This window comes from Odontomachus brunneus, unplaced genomic scaffold (assembly GCF_010583005.1).
Source record: "Odontomachus brunneus isolate Ranch 3 - 2012 unplaced genomic scaffold, Obru_v1 Obru_scaffold_053, whole genome shotgun sequence".
In the NCBI taxonomy this organism is placed as follows: domain Eukaryota; kingdom Metazoa; phylum Arthropoda; class Insecta; order Hymenoptera; family Formicidae; genus Odontomachus; species Odontomachus brunneus.
In genome coordinates this window covers 826,315-848,636 of record NW_022639503.1, presented here as the reverse complement: position 1 = coordinate 848,636, position 22,322 = coordinate 826,315, and the positions used below count along the sequence as shown (strand labels likewise).

At 42.8% G+C, this 22,322-nt stretch overlaps 1 protein-coding gene across 4 annotated transcripts in view; it reads right to left on the bottom strand.

Moving 5' to 3' along the window:
- Window positions 1-22,322, bottom strand: part of LOC116845555 — a 275,053-nt gene that overhangs the window by 20,263 nt on the left and 232,468 nt on the right. For 3 of the 4 annotated variants that reach the window (XM_032818338.1, XM_032818337.1, XM_032818340.1), the window contains 2 exons: window positions 15,397-15,722; window positions 14,869-15,179 (listed from right to left, as the gene is read on the bottom strand). In XM_032818338.1, coding sequence (XP_032674229.1) covers window positions 14,869-15,179; window positions 15,397-15,722 — 637 coding nt within the window. The remainder of the gene's footprint in view (window positions 1-14,868; window positions 15,180-15,396; window positions 15,723-22,322) is intronic. The other variant, XM_032818339.1, reaches the window with a different exon arrangement.

The window sequence follows — 22,322 nt, the reverse complement described above, 5'->3', positions numbered from 1 at the left end:
AGAGAGAGAGAGAGAGAGAGAGAGAGAGAGAGAGAGAGAGAGAGAGGGAGAGACGCAAGCTGCGAGACACTCTCTCCGCCTCTCTATTGTTCGCCGTCAATATTATAATAGTCTTCCCAGATTTTTTTAACACTTAAGATCAGTCGAGAGAGGAATAAGATCTACCGTATATCCCTGATGTCGCGGCTTCGATTTTTCTTTAATTTATCGTGCCGAGTCTTGACGTACTTTGTCTTAGAACGTTATCTTATTCGTTAATACAAGATATGCTATATAAAGACAAAGGGGAATACGATAATTCTGAAAGGTTGCACGTGAGGAACAATGATTCGTGGCGCACAATGATTCTAATTTATTCATTTTCTCGCTCTCGGGGAAAGAGAAATCGGTCCTCGAATATAAAGGACCATTCGCACGTGAAATTCGTCAAGGGATATCGCAGGATGAAGACCTTCAGGATAAGCGGGGGTCCGTTTCCGCAACATGTTGGGCCCAGCTGGTGTTCAGAGAATTCCAATGACTATTCTCGCATCGAGAGAGAAAGAGAGAGAGAAAGAATGGCGCTATCTTACTTATTCTTTTTCTGTTCTTTTCTCTTTCTCACGTGTGGAATCTCTTTGTGCTTCTGAGGCCTCTGAGAAATTTAATATATTGCGATAATCAAATAGGACGCGCATATGCGGGGCTGCATGTCAAATGAATTTCACGTAACCTTTTTAAGTGCGCGTAGATATAACCTCAGTCGCGGTCGTGCACGATCGATTCCGACTTACGCCTTACGAGCTCTTTATGAATAAAACAGCGCGCACAGTCGCAATTTCCGGGCTCTCGCGAGGAGGCAAGAGAGGGCGGAAACACACGCTTATCGCCGTGTATTCGGGCTTGCTGATAAAGTTTGCAGAGAAGACGCGACATTCACGACGGCGGACACGATGCTATGAATGTCACTCGACAGCGAACGTTCTGAGATATGGATCGTCGAATTTTACATCCCCTCTCTCTCTATGTGTGTGTGTGTGTGTGTGTGTGTGTGTGTGTGTGTGTGTGTGTGTGTGTGTGTGCGCGCTTCCTCTCTTGTAATTGTATTTTCAATTAAGTCTATTCGTACAGGGAGCTTCACGAGACCGTTCTTCATCGATTGTTGAGTTTTAAATTTTATAACGGAAACGATGAATCTAAGATAGGCATCATTGCTTCTAAGCGACATTACTGAATCAGAAATGGAACGTGTGTTATATAGAATTGAAATAAAATATATCAAATATATTCAATTTCACTTCAATAATGTTTAATTCTAATTTAATATCGTTGAATTAAAGAAAAGAAATATTACTAAATTAAAATATTATACAATTACAAATATACAATTATATATATATATATATATATATATATATATATATATAGTATATAGTATATATTATATATATAATATATAGTATATATTATATTTATATATATATATATATATATAATATTATACAATTACAAAATATTATATAATATTATATATTATTAAAAAATATTTTTAGGACATAACGACACGCAAACAACGGATAAGGTTTCGGGAAAGGAAACGGATATGGTGGTTTTAACGAGATCCTAACGAGGAGAGAACGGTATTCAAAGGATTCCTGAATACGGGAAGGATACTGCACGCGTAATTACGTAACTGTATACTGTACGGTGTGCAATGACCACATGTCGCCGTGTTAGTTAGCCGGTTAGTTGGCTGGCTGACTGGCTACCTACCTACCTACCTATCTACCTACCTACCTACCTACCTACCCACCTATCTGCTTACCTACCTACGTGCTGCGCTATGATGCTCCTAGCGAGCGACACGTCGGGAAAACGCACGACGTCGACTGCGCGCAACATCGACGTCGTGGCCGAGCCGAGCAGCTGTCGCGCGCTAGCTACTACGACGCGTGGGATGCCCTTAAAATTTATTCTATTTATAGGTAGCGCACGCACATCGCCGGCGCGACCCCGCATACTCTTGGAAGAAGTTGAAGTAGCCTTCTTCACGCGACGCGATGCCACGCGCATCGCGCTGACGACTAAGAAACACGACGCTCCGCCGAGTTCTCATTATGAGAAGTTGAATCCCGAATTTGTCTAAGAGAGCGCGTTAATTTTTTTCCATTACGCAAAGCGCGCGAGTCAGAATATTTTTCTTTCGGTGTTAGAAGAATTCTCTTATGAAGTCATAATATAAGAGGATTGATCTCTAAGGATGAGACTTTAATATCCCGATATTTATATTGAATGATTGAAAATAATAAAAAATATTGTTTCTCTTCAATTACTTCCTGGTCCCTACGGGCTTTTTTTTTAGTATAGTTACGGAAACTATCCAGGATTGACGGTCTTTAATAACAAATCGTCGGGGTTTGCCTAATTAGTCGGTGATTCGTCGATCGATTTTGTGCTGCTGTCGCGTCGCTACTTTTTTCGTCGTTCTTTTAACAAATTGCAGACGCGACATCGAAACATGCTGTTCTGTGTCGAAATATCGAGTTCTGCTAATACGAGATAAACGGTAGAAGCGATGCGCGAGCACGTTATTACAATTGTAAATATGCCGCGATAACCTGCGCGTGCATTCTGTCGGGTTTTCCAGCGTGAAAATGCGTTTTCCGCGCGGTAAAAGTTCCCCTCGGTTTCGCTCACTGTTAACGGTCTGTACCGCGTAATGAATAGTGTGCGATAAATAATGTAACAGTTCGCTCGCGCGATGCTGACCGCGATGTAATTCTTACCCAGCCCGAATTTCCCAAGCATGTAATTACACGCGGCGCGATACCACTTTCCACAGTCGAAAGTGAAGTGCACTTAGATTAAAATCAAAGTCGCGCGCCGTAACATTCATCCGGCAATTGGGTCGCGACCGCTGATGAATTATTAACTATTAGCGAGTCGCTCGCGACCGAAAAGCTGTTGAGAATTGAATTAAATTGAATTAAGATAAATCACACTGAGAAAACGAAATCATTAGTGAACGATCCATTTTCCCCTCTCCGCGCTAGTAAGCGCTCAAATTACTCCGAAGAGAGAAGACAGACTCCGATACATGCTTTTATTCTGCAACTACGTAGGGACAAACGCGATTTGTTTTTTGAACGGTTAAATTTTATCTGCGCAGAACACCAGGTCCGCGTGAAAATTCTCACGGGACGCAAAGTGCAGATTCGCGCGCAGTTACGCCGAGCTGACGCTATTCGAGGTCTCCTTATCTTTTGCGAACGAAGCAGAAAAACGAAGTGTCCGGATCTCTCCCGAAACCAAGTCTCGGGATGAATCGGAACAGAGCTATACGAAGGATCCTCCGCGGTGCAATCGCTAGTCGTGGAGATGTAGGGGGAATAATTTGAAACGATCTTGTGCGCAGCAAGAAAAGAACGTGCAAAAAAGTAATAACAAAAATCATCCTAGAATTTTGCTGGTTAATTCACGATTATTCATCTTAATTGGGTCGATCATAATTATTCGTAATTAATCGATTGATTAATCGCGGATGAATAATTATTTTTCCGTGAATCTGTGACTAATCTTTAATGACGTTGATTACACTTGAGTTTGTTTTTTATTTAGATATTAGAATATTTTCTCTGGTTGGTTTTAGAAAAACCTTTTCGAGATCATAACACAATATTCTGTTAAGGATGAGATTACATTTTTTTACTTCCATTATTATTTGGGTAAGAGATTATATATATTTTGTTAATTTTTATTATTACTTCTACTGAGAAAGAAAAAATATCTAGAAAATAAAAAAATATTTAAGTACTAATAACACACATTTACTTGTACTGATATAAAATATTGTTCAGCTAAGAAAACATACATTTTTTTGAAACCTCAACTTCTTATGAAAACAAACGTTTAGTCTATTTAAATAAAGGAATTTGCATTTAAGCAAATACAGCAAATAAAGGAATTTACATTTAAGCAAATATGTTATTAGCACCTATCGAATAAATATTTTTTACTTCTTAAATGTTTGTTCCCTCAATGTGCTTGGGGAAAAACACGTATTAGTCTGTGATATGACAGCCATCGGCCATGTTTCTTCTTTTCTTCGTTCGAGAGAAATCGCGCGTTGTTCTCGCGCGATGACTCGGGGACTCGGTCGGGTTAGAGATAATCGACGGAACGGCCGAAGCTGAGACTGATGCTGAGGTTGGGACTGAAGGGAAATCGGTAACCCTAACGGTACGTCACTGGATCAGCCGCCGGCTACCGGTCTCATACGAAAGAGGCGATTCCACACTGAGGAGAGCCGCCTCCTTTAACGGCTCTCGAACGTTATCCACCTGCGACCGTGAAAACTGAGAGCTCATCGTTCGCATGACTAACGGCACGTGCAGCGATTGCCGTGCCTCACGCGAGAAGAGGCCGCGTAAGGCGCGCGCTTCGTCACGAAATTAATGAGACGGCGGGCGGGTGCTCGGCTAGAAATTTATCCCATGACCCTGATCAAATTGATCCCAATCAGTTATTTGGCTTGCACAACAAGACGATGTTATCGGAGATCCCAATTATTAATAAACTCCTAATTATTAATAATTCTTGTCTAATGAGGTCCTGATTGCCACGCTACGTTACATAAGTTATCAGGACCCGATAACATCACCTTATACGCACAAACTAAACGACTGATTGGGATCAACTTGATCAGGAGCATGGAATCGATTTCTAGTCGGGTGATGCGAGCTGCTCGGGAACCGAGTTACACGCTTGATTCTGGACGAAAATTGAGAAAAAAGACTAGTAAAAATTGCCAATTGACAACTTTTTCTGACGCAAAGCAAGGCTCGGAAGTGAATGCGCGACGATGAGCCACGTCTCAGGCAAACACACAGAAAAATATTTTACTGCCAGTTTACTTGTTTTTTGAATAATGATTATCTTCAACAAAGAACATTTTCTTGATAATAGATCTGGAATATATTCGTCACAAATTTGAGAAAAGTTCATTATCATATATTCAAAGGAAGAATTTATTCTTTTTACAAGAGTATTATAAAACTATATCAATGAAAAAACTTGGCTTGACTCCACATAAAGCAAGGAATTTTTATCTCAATTTGATATACTTGATCGAAATAAACATACTAAGATTCAGAATTTATTTTGAATAAATGCGATACTCATAACGAACTTATACTAATAAGATAACTGATAGATTCGCGAATATATAAACTTATGAGGCACTTGAAACAAGTAACATTTACTCGAGGGCAACATATATTTTCCTGTGCGTAGCAACACGATGATGAATTCCGAGCGAACATTCTCGACGTCGATCGAGAATCACAAATCCACTGCGATATCCATGAATCGTCGGTCATACGCCGGTGACGAAGCTCCAATTTATAAACTCGACGTAACCGTGCTGATAAAGTCGTATCGAGGCGCATGTTGTTGTTTCGGTGAATTGCATAGATTAAGGGGCGAGAGGCAGAGAGGTGAGACGGGAAAAGCCGACGCGGCCGACCGATTTAGCCGGTTTATTGCGGATCAAAATATTATCTCGGCGAGTTTAGGCCGCGAGTGAACGTGTTAAGAGCGTTGCGCTCAGGTAAACAACAGGTTTCGCTCTCGCGAGCGGCGATCGTGCCTGTTTATCCTCTAAAAGTGGATAGTTGCTGCGTGGTAGGCTACCGTGTGACCGTCTCGTTCGTTTACACCGTATGTGATCGGTGTTGTTTTGTTTAGATCGTGCAATATATTTATAAAGGAAAAATCGCACGTAGTACACACACAGACTGGCATAATAATAGCCGTAAACTTTTGCAATCTCATGTTGAATTTACATTGTGTTTCTTTCCATTCTATAAAGCAAGTCTTTGTTTATGAATAGTGTATAATGTAAATGTACTTTTGCGGATGTGTTGTTGTATTAGTTGAATATTGAAAGAAACTCAAAACAGGTGATACTGCCGCGAAGCACATAAAGAAATAAAATATTTACACTGAGAAAACAAAGAAAAAAAAACTGAGAAATATCTAAAAATTAACAAATATTTATTAGGTAGGTACCATAAACATATTTACTTAAATCTAAATTCTCTTCATTTAAACCGAATATTGCTTTACTCGGCTTAAGTAAACAATACTTCTCAAGCAAGATACACTTGGGTTTATGATTGAATATGAATTTTTCAGTTGAATGAGGAAAAAACTCAGATCTAACTCTAAATTTAACATGAAATTCGTGTGTCTCACGTGAGGCAAAAGTCTCAAGCAAAGACTATTAATATACAGGCTTAAATCACTCCGGCCGAGAATTAAATTAATCCGGCGAGTCCGTTCGCACGCGACTACTAACGTGACCGTTGGCTTAAGAGTACTCGGTCGGGAGTTCATTTCGCCGCGCGAGACGAAAAGCGATGATTCACGCCCGGTGCTCGCGCGACCTTTTCGAAAACGCGGCTCACCACGATGCCGGCGCCTGTAAACGCGCGCGAATTCCGCGCGCCGATAGTGCGTGCGTGCGTGCGTGCGTGCGTGTATGCAAATGCGACACCTGCTCTATTTCGGTCGACCACTAATTGGAACGTCGCGCGAATATTTCCGCCGGCGAACACGGCGACTCGTGGACCGCGATCACGATTTGTTTAGCGTCCTCGTGTCCCAACGATCGTGGAGCGCGTGCGATCGCGCTCGAGGAAAAGTTCCACGACGGTCCGGAAATTAATCCCGAGCTAATGCCACTCGGACTCGGAGGTCTGAGTCCACTTTACCTGTCATCTCGATCCAATTGTGATTCCGAATCCGACGTAATCCGCTTCTTCGGGCACTCAAAGAAATGGACATTTTCAAAAGGACCCCGCACAAACCTTATGGAAATTGAATTTCGGTCGAATTGGCTGAAGATTTGATATGTTGTAGATCTTGTCGTTCTGAAAAAGTTTCCACAGATACGATCCCCTGCAATAAACCTGCATTTGGCCTCTACGAGGCGTCATTTTTCAAAACAGGCTACTACAATATCTTATTTTCAACGGGTACGGTGCATTCCTACATCATTATTTCTATGTATTTACTTTCATGTATCATACTTTCTATGTATTTTTTTAAGTAAAAAGTTATAAGGATAAAAAGGAAAATTATATTGACTTGATTGCTTCTCAAATGTCAGAGTGCTTGATTATTGTGAGTCCCCTCTCGCCTCTCACAAATCGGGGTGCTTGGTTATTGTGAGTTCCTTCGCCTCTTACAACGCTCGGCCTACTCAATATAAATAAAGCGGTTCTTTGCATGCACTCTATGATTGTGTCTATTTCTTTTCCCGCCCTAGACATGAAGCAACACAGCATTGATTTAAATCTCTAAAATCAAGTTATTGACCTCGATATCTTTATAACTTTTTTGTAAGAAGCAATAAAGTCAATAATATCGGTGTAGGAATGCACCGTACCCGTTGAAAATAAGATATTGTAATATTAGCCTGTTTTAAAAAATAACGCCTCGTAGAGGTCAAACGGTTCATTGTAGGGGATCGTACCTGTGGAGACTTTTTATCAGGACCACAAGATCTACAACATATCAAATCTTCAACCAATTCGACCGAAATTCAATTTCCATAAGGTTTATGCGGGATCCTTTGTTCTTTAAACGTTAGGTTTAATTGTTGTTACATTTTTTCTTCTTTAAAATATTTCTTCCTTGTCGCGAGGCTGCGGCATCTCATTTTATAGAAAAAAAAGTTCGACAGCCTTTACACGCGATATTGGTCGCCTTCTTTATCCGGCTCTTACGCTTCATCTTCCCGACAGCTTCCTGCTTCTTCGGCACGGCGGCGGAATATCGATCGCCTAAGTGCCGCATCTAAGCTGAAGATGCAAATGCCATATCGCTGTCTCAAGATATTTACTAAGGTTTGCGCCACCTCATGCGAGTTCACATCAAGGAAAATGCTCGAGCAAACGTTCCGTCGATGGTTCAGTGCGCGAGGAGACCACTTATCGTGAGATTATTGGCTTAATAAGGGCGTGAAGGATAAGCATCATTATACACAGGCGGCGAGAGATGAGATCCTAAATGCTGAAGTTTCGAGAATTTCGAGTCCTGAATCCTCGATCTGAGGACGGCCGATTCCGCCGAACTGAAGGGGTAGTTTTCGTCCGGCGCGGCGCGGAATACCAATTAATCCACGTCGAATTCTAAGAGATTCCAAATCCCGCGGAATTTCGGGGGTGTCGATTCCGCCCCGGTTAGCCGGAGGAGACCGCGCGTTTTCCGGCGCTCGAGGTCGCCGTCGTCGTCGTCGACGTCGACGTCGTCGAGGTCGGTGAATGCACGGCCGTGATGGAGGCGGATGCCTCCCGTCCCGGCGCACGGGGGTGGCATTCGCCTGCTGGAGGGTTGGTAGACGGGCCAGCAGACGGGAGTAACGATTGCCACCACCCCACCGTGACGAGAGATGCTCGCAACCTCGTCCGCCCGCTCGCACCCGCTCGCCCACGAGCACACCTCCTACTAACCGATCGGAAAACATCCCCCTCCCGGCTGGTCATTCCCCGCGAGGACGCAAAGGGGCGCTTATGACGTTTCATGATGGTGGGCCCCGTGACCGGAATCACGGAAGCGCTTTCTTGACGCGAAGGACCACCCGAGGAAATATTAATTGCAGTTGTCGTTCGATGAGGGATTGATAAGGGTGGTGGTTCCAAGGCAAGCCGGGGATGAAACTTTTCGGGGGTGGAATTCGACAAATTTAGTGAGGGAGCCGTGCCTCAAGAGAGCAGACAAAGGAAACGTCATGGTCTTAGCAGGTGCACCGTTTCGATAAACGTAGACTCTTTTCCTTAAAAAAGAAATCTTGATAAATCTTGGAGAAAGCTTTCTAAATTTGTATTCTGCAAATTTGTACAAAGTAAGTCAGTAACTATATTGCCACTTCGAATATCTTTGAAGAAAAAAAGCACGGGTGATCTTAAGATTTTCGAAGCTATTCCTCCCAGAAGAAAACAGCTAAGAAGCTTCTCTCTAGGCAGAACAGCTTTGAAAATTTGAAGATCTTGTTAATTTACTTCTTGCTTCGAAAGTATTTAAGGTGGTTATATCGACTCATCTTGTATTTGGATATCGACGGAGAGAATAATTCCCGTGTTAAAATGTTCCAGCTAACGTTAAAGCGCCCTGGAGTTACTGTTGAGGTCCGCATGTCGGGAGAAGTGTAAAGGATTAATGTCGAGGTAGCGTGCAGCGTCCGAGAACTCGTCGATTCGGCGAACGAGAAATTCTCTTTTTCTTTTTCGTATTTTTTTATTTGCGGTTTGCAAGGTCGGACCTTGCGATCGATATTCAGTCCGCGTGTGTCATCTGCCTTGAATCGGACTTCCATGTCCTTGACTGCGAATTCGCGGAGTGATATCATTCACCGACGAACCAGACGACGACTGGCCGCGCGAACTCGAATCACACTTTCAACGTACACGTACGCACGCACACACGTATGTGTGTCGAGCTTAGCACAGCCATCCTCGTTAGACTTACACGTGATTCAGTAAGATGCAAAAATACCTCTTTTCTCCGATGTTTTTGCAAAAAAATAAAAAAAATGAGAAACATTACAATATATTGTCGAAATGTTTCAGTGTTAAAATAATTTATATCCATGTACACACAGTATATTAAAAATGCATGCAAATTAAATTTGCAATTGACTGTAATTACGTAAGAATGATCCAATCCACATGGAGTACATTTAAAAAAAATAAAGATGAAAATTTGATAGATGATTTAAAAAGTATAGACAATATTGAGATTCTTTGCAATCGTTCAAGAAATCATAGTCAATTTTCTTTTTTGTAAGGGTATTCATTGACAAGCTTAACTACAAAAAATGGGTAAAAACGCAACTAGTAAAACTGGCTCAATTAGTAGCAGAAAAAATATATTTTTTAATTAATTTTAAACACCCATAAGGCTTTGATTTTTTTTGTTTTATGTAAAAAGACATTTAAACTACTCATTAGTAACAAAAATTCAAAAATCATAATTTTAGATTATTCTTGCATAGCTATGGCCAATTGACTCTTATCGTCCTTTCTTCCTGTGTGTTTGAAAAAACGACAAACGATCGTAATGGCGGAGGATAAAGGGTTAAATCGGGCATTTTGATGCTCGAGTCTACAAATTTTAGAGTGACCCCGATGTTGTTGTGAAAAATTGACAGATATTCTCGTGAAGCTCACATTTGTTCGCGGAAAAGAATACGCGATTTTTGCGGTGAAGAGAGGAAGCGCGAGAGAGAGTACGACGCTCCGAGTCGTTTACGGGACACGATACTTTATCACACATACGCGCGATTGCCGTTATCGATTTTGTCTCATTCAGGTATTTGTGGTCCGCTCGCTTTATGCGTGTACGAGTGTGAGAGAACCGTTGGATTCCTCTTTTATTCGCTCGCGCGCTGCTTTCGCGATTCGCGAGACTAAATTATTCATGTCTATTTGCGTCACGATCTTTTTTATCGATTAATTGTACCAACAAAAAATTCATGGAAGAAAGGGAGGGAAGGGAGGCGAAGAGAAAGAAAGAGTTATAAGAAAAAGAGAGAGGGAGAGAGAGGAAGATTGCTCCGATAAGTTGAGCAACGTGATGGACGGGTGCGACGACTCGTCAAAAAGGAATTCGCGGCACAATGTCGCGAATGCATTAAATCGCGTGTTATCGTCGGCAGTTATTTATAGAACGTAGTGTCGATATGCTGCGAAGGAGTTTCTCGACATTGTGTCGGCGAGCGGAAAGATATACCCAAACAGAGTCGAAGTTCTGCTGAAGTGAAGTCCACTGGAAATTAACTGGAAATTGAAGTTCTCTTTCCCTTATCGCGCACTTGAAATTCGCGAAAAATTTCCTTCCCTTTTGAATCGTTCATTACTCAAAGATATCCCAATGATTTCGTTAATGAAAAAGAGTAATAACAAACGAATAAGAAATAATTCCGCGTTAATTGAAATATTCGAAACAGAAACAAGAGTCACAAGTTTGCAAAATTGTCTCGAGCAATGCAGGATCGTTTTACGAGTTTCGAATTATTAATCCACATTTTGAGACTGAAAAATTATAAGGTAACTCAAACATCTGCGCATCCTCGCGTGCTTTTCTAATTAGTCGCTCAATTTCTAATTAAAAATCAATGGAATTCCCAATTAAATATCCGGAATTGAATTAAAATTCCGGAATAACGAATTCCCCGGCTTTACCGGTGAATCTAAGTAAGTGTGAAGAAAATGTGTGACTTCAGCATCTTTTCCCTCATATTGACCGGGAAAGTTGACTAAATTACGTCTTCATCTAGACGAGTCCCGTGTCCCTCGGCGCTCCCGAATAAATCAGACAAAAAGCAGCGTTTAACGTTTCACCGATGTCGGTGCACCCGGTCCTAAGACTGTCAGGCATGGACTGTACCTATCCACTCCACCTCTCCTTCTCTCCCTCCCTCTCTCTTGCTCGATTCCGTTAACCGAAGAGCCCGTACAGTACTTTACTCGAAGCGGGACTCACGGAGCCGCGGGTCCGCCGAGTCTGAAAATTTGACGAGGCGTGTATGCGAGTAGCGCAAACGCGCAGGCAAAATCGGCGGCGGCGACGGCGACGGCGGTGGTGGAGGTGGCGGTGGTGGTGGCGGTGGCGGCGGACGCGGAAACATTTGCGGACGAACCTTCCGTCGGACGAATCAATAACGGGAACCCTCGGGTGCGAAGGAGGCACCTCCGAGCGGCGGCGGGACCGCGCGCGCTCTCTCGCGCGCGCGGGGATGTCCCACGCACAATGCAGCGTGCGGCCCCCGCCCGCGCCCTAGCGGAAATCCAGTTTCGTCGGGCGCAGGTAGCCGCGGGTGCCCCGAGACTTTTCTTGCAAATTTTCAGCGTTTATTTTCCTTATTATACCGGACTTCAGGCCGGCGACCGTCGAGGGCGAACGTGCGCCGGTGCGCTTTGCGTTACACGACGCGTGTCTGTCACGACCCGCGACCGGACGTCGTGTGGGAGACGCAGCATGATGGGGGGATCCTCATGACGCAATCGACACGAGAGTTATGTGAACGCATGATCGAGCGAACGCGATATGCCGTGAAAATCGTGGCATCGGTCATTGAAACGCGATCAAAGGTGAGGGGATGATTTCTGACACAGTGAGATTTGCGTCTAGAAAATTATCTATGTCTGTTTATGGAATATTTTACACGCATATATATGCATGCGTATTCATGAGCAAGACATTAATTAATTTATTGAGGACCATAGCTTTTTAATTGGCATTGAAACACTCGTGGCTAAGGAAAAGTATTGGAAGAGAAAGGAAAGGGTGACGGTTCGGCTGGTTACGTTACTGATCGAGGTGGAGGCACGCGGGGACGACTCGCAACGTGTAACATGGCCGAGGCCTTGTGCCCCCTCTTGCCGCCCTCTCGGTCTGAACCGCGCGGACGAGCTTTCAAGGTCGGTCACATTCAGCTGGAAGATGAACTCTTGTCCAAGAGTCACCAGGTTGCGCCACGTTACGGTGCACGTGGAACACGTGGTGCCACGGAAGTCGTGCGATCCTCGAGGTGGGGAAGCCCCCAATGATGCTACCTGTCGCGATAGACACTCCCTAAGCTTGGAGAGTTCTAGGGACTCCCTCTTATCACAGTATCGCACAGAGGTAACGCTTCGTCGACAAATATATTTCTTTCTTTTATATTTTGAAGTTAATTTCATGATTTATTATAAACCCGATTTCCCTGGATAATGATAAATTATAAAATTAATGCTGCGTTGTAAAGGAATCAACTAGTTATTTATATCGGATAATTAAAGCAGTCGGTAATATCAATGCCTAAGTTTTTCTTTGGGTACGTTTTTATCGAGACAACTGTATCATCTAGCCGACGATACTTAATGGTATTTTATCATAGTCAACCGTAAACGTAAAAAAATATATGAAAACTAAGAATTACTTTTAGAAAAAACTTTAGACGGACACTACATTATTTCACGTTGGTAACATCGTAATATAAGCGTAATATTCAAAAATATTCCTAGATTACCGACCGTTGTAACGAAAGGTTCTTTCTTATCGAAAGTCGATAAGAAGATCCCTACAGGTGGTAATTATTCATTTCGTCTAAAAAAAATGGGCGTTTGAAACTTTACATAAAAAATTATGCCATTAATGTATGAATTCAAGCTTCACAAAATATCGTAAGAAAATAAGTTGTGTAGTCGGATTATGCAGATGCTGGGCATTCGTGTAGCATCTAACGCAAAAGGTATCGTCAACAATAAGATTTCACACAGCATTCCCGAATTCAACTACATGTTAGTAGACATGCACCTTATCACTAAATTATGTATTATTATATTAACGTTCTTGATAAGAATGACAAGTCATAAATATCATGGCGAAAATTGTTGCAAAAGTATCGCATGCAACAGATAAAAAAGAGGACGATGTAAAAAAATGAGAAACTGTAAATATTTAGAGAAGAAGGTATGTAAGGAAAACGTCATAAATCAATAAAAAAATTTTCAAACTATTTGGGAATCAATTATTGATAAACTTGAATCTAGAATGGACAGCGAATAATGTGATGATATTTGCTTTACCCCATGTTGAGTCCGTAATTAATGTTAAACGCAGGAAACACGTTGAAACGTCGAGTAAGAAACATTGACTAATATTTACGATATATACGTACTAAGTTCGAGAAATACTTTCTCACGGTTTCGTAATAATAATGGGAGAGAGAAAAAGAGAGAAAGAGAGAGGGAGAGAGAGAGAGAGAGAGAGGAAGAGTCAGAAGCAAGCATTCCGAAATGTCGAAGAACAAGATAGCATCAAATCGGTGGCACTCAAATGCCACGAAAGGTCACACAAGATACAAGAAAACTCTTTCGCAGGTTACTTATCAAAGATTACGGGCTTTCAAATAGTCAAATCTCCGGAAAAACACGACGTAGGGTGACTTGTTCAAACGATAATGACAATCACATAGGAGTATTGGCAAAAATTGATAAGTAGTATTTCCTTTATAACATATTAAAGACAAAAGCAATGCAATTTCTGGATTTGATCGATTTCCACGTATTAGAATGCATTAATGTAATTAAAAAAATATATCGCGTTCGAAAATACTTATTTTATTTGATTTCTACTTCATACGAATAAAAATTATTTATTCCAAAATTTTATTTTTAGCGAAGGATATTCTCTAAATAAAAGTTTGTGTCGTGATCTAAAAAAATCACTATTATAATGATTTATATATGCAATATACGTATGATTTAAGAAACTACACGTGAGCGCTGTATTGTCCGGAATTGAAATAAATTATAACATCCTCGAGTCAGTCGATTCAAAGCCGATTGATGCGAAGTTTTCGATAAAATATATAAAGGACGCAATATATCATTGAATTATAATTACGTCAACCCAAATATGATCACCACTTATCGCTTACAAAACTACCCCTTCACGGCGACCATCTTGAAGTCGCGCCCACTTTCGTGTCTCTGGTGACAGTCGTAAGGCTCCTCAGTAGTACTATCGCGAATGTTAACTCATGGAGAGAGAGAAAGAGAGAAGACAGTTTTTTAAAAAATACTAATCAAACTAGCTGGGAAATAAGATTCTGATTATTTTTGTATTAACTCGTTAGAGACGCGTTATGATCATTCGTGATAGCGGCGCTGAAACGCGAGAGGAAGCCTCGGAGAGACTCACCCACGGACGCGAAAGAGGCGTCGCGACTTCCCAGCGAGAGTTCGCCGACGACGTCGTGTTCTCCACATGCCACGCGCGAGCCGACGGCGCGGTGCTCTTTCTTTTTCTCTTCTACTAGCGCAAATCTCCGGCGCTTACCTTTTTTGATGAGCAAGCTAGTGACCCTCCGTAGCGCCTCGCGAGTGCTGGAGGCGGAGCTGTGCTTACTTTGGCCGAAGTATTTGTTGGGCGTGATGTTCGTGGGCAGCGTGAGCGGCTTCCTCTGGTCCCCGGTGCCGGGCAGTCGCGCGTCGTAGGCGTTGTTGAGCCGCTCCAGATGCTCGATCGAGGCCGGCCGCGGCTGGTTCGCCTTCCTGGTCGGGTACCATCCGCGATTCGGGCCGCCCGCCAACCGCAGTAGCTCGGTGCCGATTATGGCCTGCTCCAGGCCGGGATTGTTTCGCCGGTAACTGCGTAGACGCGAGAAGAGTCAGTGAAACGTGTAACGGAACGACTCCCACGCATGGAAGCCGGAGAAGCCCGAATAAAAGTTTGTCCGAATTTTTTTTCTCTCTTTTCTCGCTCGCTGCGTCCGAAATAAATTTCAACGAACCGACTGAATATTTCACTTTCCTCATTCTCAACTTTTCTGCATAGAAAAATTTTATGTGAATTATTGCTAATTACCCGGTAGCTGTGGTCGGTGCGTACCAGCCGGGTGGTTGCCGTCTCGACTGCGTGGGGTTGCCAGCGTGCTGCGGCGTCCTCGGGATGTCGCTGCCCCTGGCGAACACTGGGGTCTCCGGTAAGGAGCACGACGTCTGCATCCCGGATGCAGTGCCGGTGGTGACGCTACCGCCGGTACCACCACCGCCACCGCTGCAACCGCCGCCGCTGCCGCTGCCACCGGACGAGGAGCACGCCTCTGCCGAGGGCGAGTGCCTCTTAGTAAATGGTCGTCGACGGGATGGTCCCGGTAGGTCGGTGGGTAAGGTCCTTCGCTCGACGGGTACCTGGAACAAAAACATTTTATCTGGTCAGAAAATGACGGGAATATTCTCCTTTTATTTTTCTTGCTTCTTCTCCTTATAACACAACGAAGATCGCGAATCGCGCAGAAAAAACGAGATATATATAGATCGTCTGAGAAATAATATTAAATGTAAACGACACAGAGCAAACATTTTTGTGTATTTTTTGTTTCCTTGTTACAACTGCGTTTTTATTCATTTCGTGCGTTATCAATTTTTCTTTATATTAAATTTGAATTCAATATTTTGACTTTTATTAAATATCAAATTTTTATACAAATGTTTTATCTGTATATTGATTATACGCTGAATAAAGTGAATTGAATCGTCAAATTGTAACGAACTGTTGTAAAGTCGGGTGTTCAGAGAGATCAAGTATGAGTAAAGATGCGGGTTTAAACAATTCTGACATATTACAAATATCAAAGGTGAATACAAGTCGTGTGTTAGATTTTGCATTTGCAGGAACTGAAGAAGTATACTTCGAAGATTACAGCAATTGATGGTTCATCTGATATTTATTATCGAGGGAATAATAACGTTCGCGCGTGGCGTTAATAAATCAGACACGAGTTGCCTCACTCAGAGATATATTGGGAGTTATTAATCGGTTATCTGAGGTTTTAACGTAGCGCGACGTTGATATGTAACGTTGGCTCCCCAAGGAGCAACCGAGTCTCGCACGTGTTACCCGGCTACGCAGAGAGATAACTCGGACCCACGTACAATTAACGGACACCGGTATCTCCGTATACGAATTACTCGAACGTAATTCTGCGAGACCGGTTGCAGCAATTCCTCCTCGGCTATGGTCCGAAAATGTCGCTCGTGCTCGCATTCGTTTTCGCGCGAGTGAAGACGACGACGACGACGACGACGACGACGACGACGACGACGACAGCGACAACGACGACGACTACGACTTTCGGCAAAATTGCGCGTCGCGCGGCCGCCTGGTCTGGGCCGTTCCGGCTCGAAGCGAGAAAATAGCGTGGAAAAAGGAACGACCGTGAACGTCGACTCCTTCATCAGGGACGTAAGGATCCGCGCGCCTTGGCCGGCGAGACGGATAATTATTGCGCCGTAAATCATTGTTATCGCGCCATTCGAGCACCGCTGGGCGGCAATGCCAGAAGAAATTCAACGGGCGAAAGTTCACCGCTTCGTCTTGCCTCGACTTTTATTGTGAGACCGTGAGCCGGTGGCAATAATTAACAAACGAAACGCCGCGTTTTCGGTCACGTGGGACGAAAGAGAACCCGCCGTGAGAGAGAGAAAACTTTCGTGGACGGCGACGCGCTTTATTCCAGCCGGTTCGCGTCGCAAGTTCGTTGTGAAAACGAACGAAGGTCTTTTCTTCCGGAGCCACATCGTAGCTCGCCCGCTTTAATGTGACGCTGACATTCGTTTCTGCACTTCATTTCCACCCAGACTCTCTCGTCGTAATACACGCTAGATGGGCTGATAGCAGCTCACGCGATAACGCAACTTAAAAGAAATTTGATATCGAGTTCGGGCAGCGAGAGGTATCAAGTTTGAAGACGTCAAAGTTCCAAGACCGATCGGCCGATCTCGGCTGAATTTTTACCAAAGACGAAGTCGGATCGACGGAATGATCCATCAAGAATCGAAGACGCTTATGGAAAATCTGGTGGCGCACACTCAGTTGAGAAGCAGTTTGATTACTTTTCTATTTCTGACGAAGTTAGGAGCGCGTCAAACGGCAAATATTGGATTTAAATATTGGTTCTCTGTTACACCCTTATTTGGTAGATAAGGATACAATAAAAATGTCTCTTTTCTGAAAGTTTTTCCTGAATTCTCAGTTACGGTTGGATATCTCACATAGTGTCATTTTGGCTTCTACCATAACGGACTACTGCGCAGATTCATGAATAATGGCTCGCGATGATAACCATATGATGCGCTCTTAATTTAGTCAGAAGGAAAATGCTGAAATCGTTTCGTCAATGAGTACACACAAATCCATACCTCTGCCTTCATATGGCTCTCATAATATTGCAATTGAGAGCTGTATTATTGAGAAATAATTTTTGGAAAGTAAAAAAAATGAACTGATGTAGTCGTAGAATAAAATTACGGATATAAAGGTACATGCACCACGGAAGAAATAAACCTCAGTTTCTAAATAGAGACCAGAATTAAGTAGAGATCAGATGAAAATTCGGCGACGTGAAATAATATCTTCGTCATCCCGTAACTGAAAACATTCAGTTATATCCAGACTTGGTTGTAAGAATAGTGAACAGTTGGCTCAGTAGAAAACTTCTACAGGAATCTTCCTGTTCCTACAACCGAGTTTTTCGTCTGGTCCCTTATTCTTGCCAAGCAAATTCAATCACACTAGCGGAATCGCTTTTTCCACGTACGTGACAGTGACCGGAAAAGTGCGCAAAATTTTTATTTTAGAAATTTTTTTGTAAGAGATAAGTTTGTATATAACCATCATTTCGAATAATTTTTTAGGCAAAGGTCCTAGGCGATATTTGCACGCTTGAGCAAACGGTATAGAAATCTGATATCTTTGATCAAAATCTTTTCACTACTTGGCGACTACCTACGTAGTTTCTTGTATTTTTTATTCTATTTTACGGGCAACGGGGGAGGCGGGAAGGCAGAGCCACTCAGCTGCGGTCCATTGTGTCACATTCTATGCAGTCATTGTGCCGATGTACCGGTACTCATCGTTTTACTCTTGTTGGTAAACCTCTCGCGTATATTTGTGGTGCGCACACCCCGTCGTACACAGACATATGGGACCTACAGTTTAACGTCGGTTGCGAAACGGCTAATGTAGAGAGTTATTCTTAGCAAAGATACTCTCGATGTTTTGTCGGTTGTCTAATACCGAGGGGGACGAGCGTATGAAAATTTCCACACTGTTCTGTCGGGGATTGAACCCGGAACCTCTGATATAGTGTAGTCTGCGCTGTCTGCTACACCACGTTCGCGCTTTGCGTAGCTTTTTATAAATCTTGTTTTTTTTGGAACGAAGATCTATTTCTATGTTGACAGTTGGATCAGCCCTTGTTCGCCACTCTCGTGAGTAATAACATCTTGTACAGGCGCGAATGAGGCGCTCATCATTGTATCCCGTTTTAACTCATTTCAATCTCTTTATCATTGAATATTACGTCACGACACACGCGCGCGCGATGCTAGAAAAAATAATAATTTAACTTACTCGACATGTTGAGTAAGTTACTATACGTTATTTGATTATTAATAATAACTGCCTCACGATCATTATTATCGGAGCAGTCTTTCCCGCGTTATTCACGTAGCTAAGTATAACTGCATATTGCTGATGATTCTGGCTGTTAAACAGACCACACTGACCACATCATGATTAGTTCGTTAGGATGACGAAGGTATCATAGCCAGAGTATATCATAGTCGGTGTAGGATCAGCCTCGCGTTTGATTATCCCGCGGATCTCTCTCCAGGACTCTCGTCCCTGTTGTTAGATTAAAATTACCGCGGCTGAGCGGTCGACTTCATTTCCCGGCGCGGTGAAAGCTAGTGGAAAGGATGATTGAAGAAAAAGGCGGCCAATATCCCTAATGAAAACTTTACGCAGTTCAGCCAAACTCTCCTCCGCCGTTTCCTTGCTCGGTCTCGTACTCTTTATCGTTTCCCGCCTGTCTCTACTTTCTTCTTTCTCCCTCTCGCGGCGCGTCCTACCCTTCGTAATCCCAACAAACTTCCCCCTTTGTTCGCCTGGTAATATGGCACCGTTAAGGAGCATCCCGCCGAGTTTTTCGCGCTGGAACGAAGAAATCGAGTCCTGCTGACAGCATATAAATCGCACTCCTGTGCTTTCACGTCCGACGTTTGTTTACTGCAACCTACCGCATGAACATCGTCGTTTCCAAGGAAAGAGAGAAAGAGAGGGAGAGATAAAGAGAGAGGGAGACAGAGGCAGAGAGAGAAAGAATTACTGTCGATCATCCGGAAGAGAGAGGGGGACACGATTCAGAATTTGTACAAAGAGAATGTTCTTTTTACCGTCGCGTCTTTGCGTCAACGACGCCTGCTGGATTCAGGAGGGAGAGAGTATGAGGTTGACCGTACAAATTTTTCTCGTACAAATTTCCAAGCTGGTGCGTCTTGGAATATATTGAGGACGCAGAAGAAAACGGTACGAGGGCGAGGGAATTTGGTTTCCGGAATATACGACAGAATTATCTTCTCTATGTATGTATGTGTGTGTGTGTCCGCCCTCTGTCTTCCGAGCTCTCAAAAATATTAGACGCTGAAACTCGATGTCGGGACGGAGACTTCCGTGTACTTGCGGAAGGGAAGGTCGCGGTCTCTCGCGGCGGGGTGTACTCAGACGAGTGTTCGCTCCAATTAAAACGGAATCTCGGCGCTATCGGCTACAAACTTATTCATTTCATTAACATAAGATCACGTCGAGAGGCCGGGTCTTTCTCTTTCCCGCAGTCGCGCTCGTTTTTATTCACACGGCTGGTCGTCGCGCCGTCGTCAACGACGACGACTGCTATCGAGCGCGAGAGGTGCGAGCGATCGGTTCGTGCGAATAATAAGCAAACGAATTCGAATCATTTGCTTGCGGGCAAAAACACGGTCTCGCGTGTCTCGTTCTTTTCCAATTAAAAGCAGTCTTGAAATTTCCTTCAGCCCCTGCTTACTCTACCCCGTCGCTTTATTATTCGGATCGCGGGTAATTGCGAGGACGCTCTCGCGCATCTCGTCGTCTGGCGCAACGAATCTGAATATAAGAATAAATAAGTCGGACGCCAATATTCCCTCTTTGTCTATCTGTTTATCGAGCTCTCTCTCTCTCTCTCTCTCTCTCTCTCTCTCTCTCTCTCTCTTTCTCTTCCGCGTTTTTCGTGAAAATTTTTCCCACCGCGATGACGTCGTTGTTCGTTCTGTCGCTCCTTCATGTTACGACCAAGCATCTCGTTGTCCGTGTATTTGCAGGACCAGACTCAGCGCGGCGAAGTTTCCACCGACGGCGGAACGGCGCGACGTAAAAACGTCGTCATGTGTCCCGGACGGAGGATTGATAGATAACGTCCCTCGCGTGAAATTACGGCGCGGAAGATAGATGTTAACGTTTATGTGTTGCGAGTAAAAAAAATACTCGTCGCACGGACGGATTAATTTTGTGAAGGTGTACGAGTAGAAACCAAAACCCGACCAGAAATTTATCCCGTGATCCTGATTAAGTTAGTCTCAAGTTAGTTATCTGGTTTGTGCAAGATGATATCATCGGGTGATATTATTGTCATGGTCTGCAAATTAGTACTTTTACTGGAAGAAACGAAACAAAAGCCCGAGCATTACTCTCTAGAATTAAAGGAGGGAGAGTGTTGGAATAAAATACAAAACTTGTTTGCTGTACTAAGGTCCTACAATTATTTGTAATGCTTATTATTAACGAGTCCTGATTACCATATTGCGTGACGTGATTTACTCTCCAAATTTCTTGGAATGCAATCTCACTAAAGACAAGTGAAAAGTGGCAGTTTTAAGCGATAATGAAAATACTGCCACTCGAAATAGCAAGAGTGAATGTCTCATGTTTCACTGAAGCTTAAAGTGAATTCTAACTCCATATGAGCGAATGTTTCAGTTAATTAGAGTGAATCTGCAATGGTGGAGCACATTAAATCCATTCAATTTTGAGTGGAAATATTCAAACGATTTAGAGTGGAGAATTCGTCCTACGTAAGTGAAAAAGCACCCGAATTCGAGCGACTCTCCATTACTCAAATGAAATTTCACACCAAGAAGTTTAGAGAACATGAAGACTCAGTAACATTATCTTATACAAACCAGTTAACTAATTGGGATCAACCTGTTCAAGACCGTGGAATAAATTTCTAGTCGGAAAGAACAGATTACAATACTTCGCTGGTGGCGAGTGTATGAAGTTGGCACCTACTTTTGGAAATTTATAATTTTGAAAGTTGTTCCAGATTTTTCTGACTTTATACCACATTGTTCCAAAGTGATATTGCTTCATTCGAAACGGTTTTCGAATAAAACAAAAAAAATGATTTTTTGAGCTGGCACCCCACTTTTCGAAAATCGAACATTCTGATACCGCAATAGATTGTTCTAGTTGTTCCAAACATTGTTCCAAAAGGACAAATCCGTAAGTTGAATTATAAGTCCAAAAAATGAAAAAAATGTTTTTGACCTGGCATCCCATTTTTTGAAAATAAAGCATTCCGATACCGATATAGATTGTTCTAGTTGTTCCAAACATTGTTCCAAAAGCACAAATCAATAAGTTTAATTATAAGCCCGAAAAATTAAAAAAAAGTTTTTTGACAAACAGTCTATCGGACCAAGAGTAAACTTATACTATCTTTCTTGTTCCAACCGAGATCTTTTTGTTCTGAGTTGTTCTAGACTTAAGAATTATAGTTCTAGAGTATGAGACTCATAAGATCATTCGTTATCCGAAAATTCGTAAAAAAATCGTAAAATTCGTAAAAAAATAGTTTTAGAGTATGAGACTCGTAGCGTCATACGTTCTCCGAAAATTCGAAAAAAAATCGATTTGACAGCACCCGACGTCAA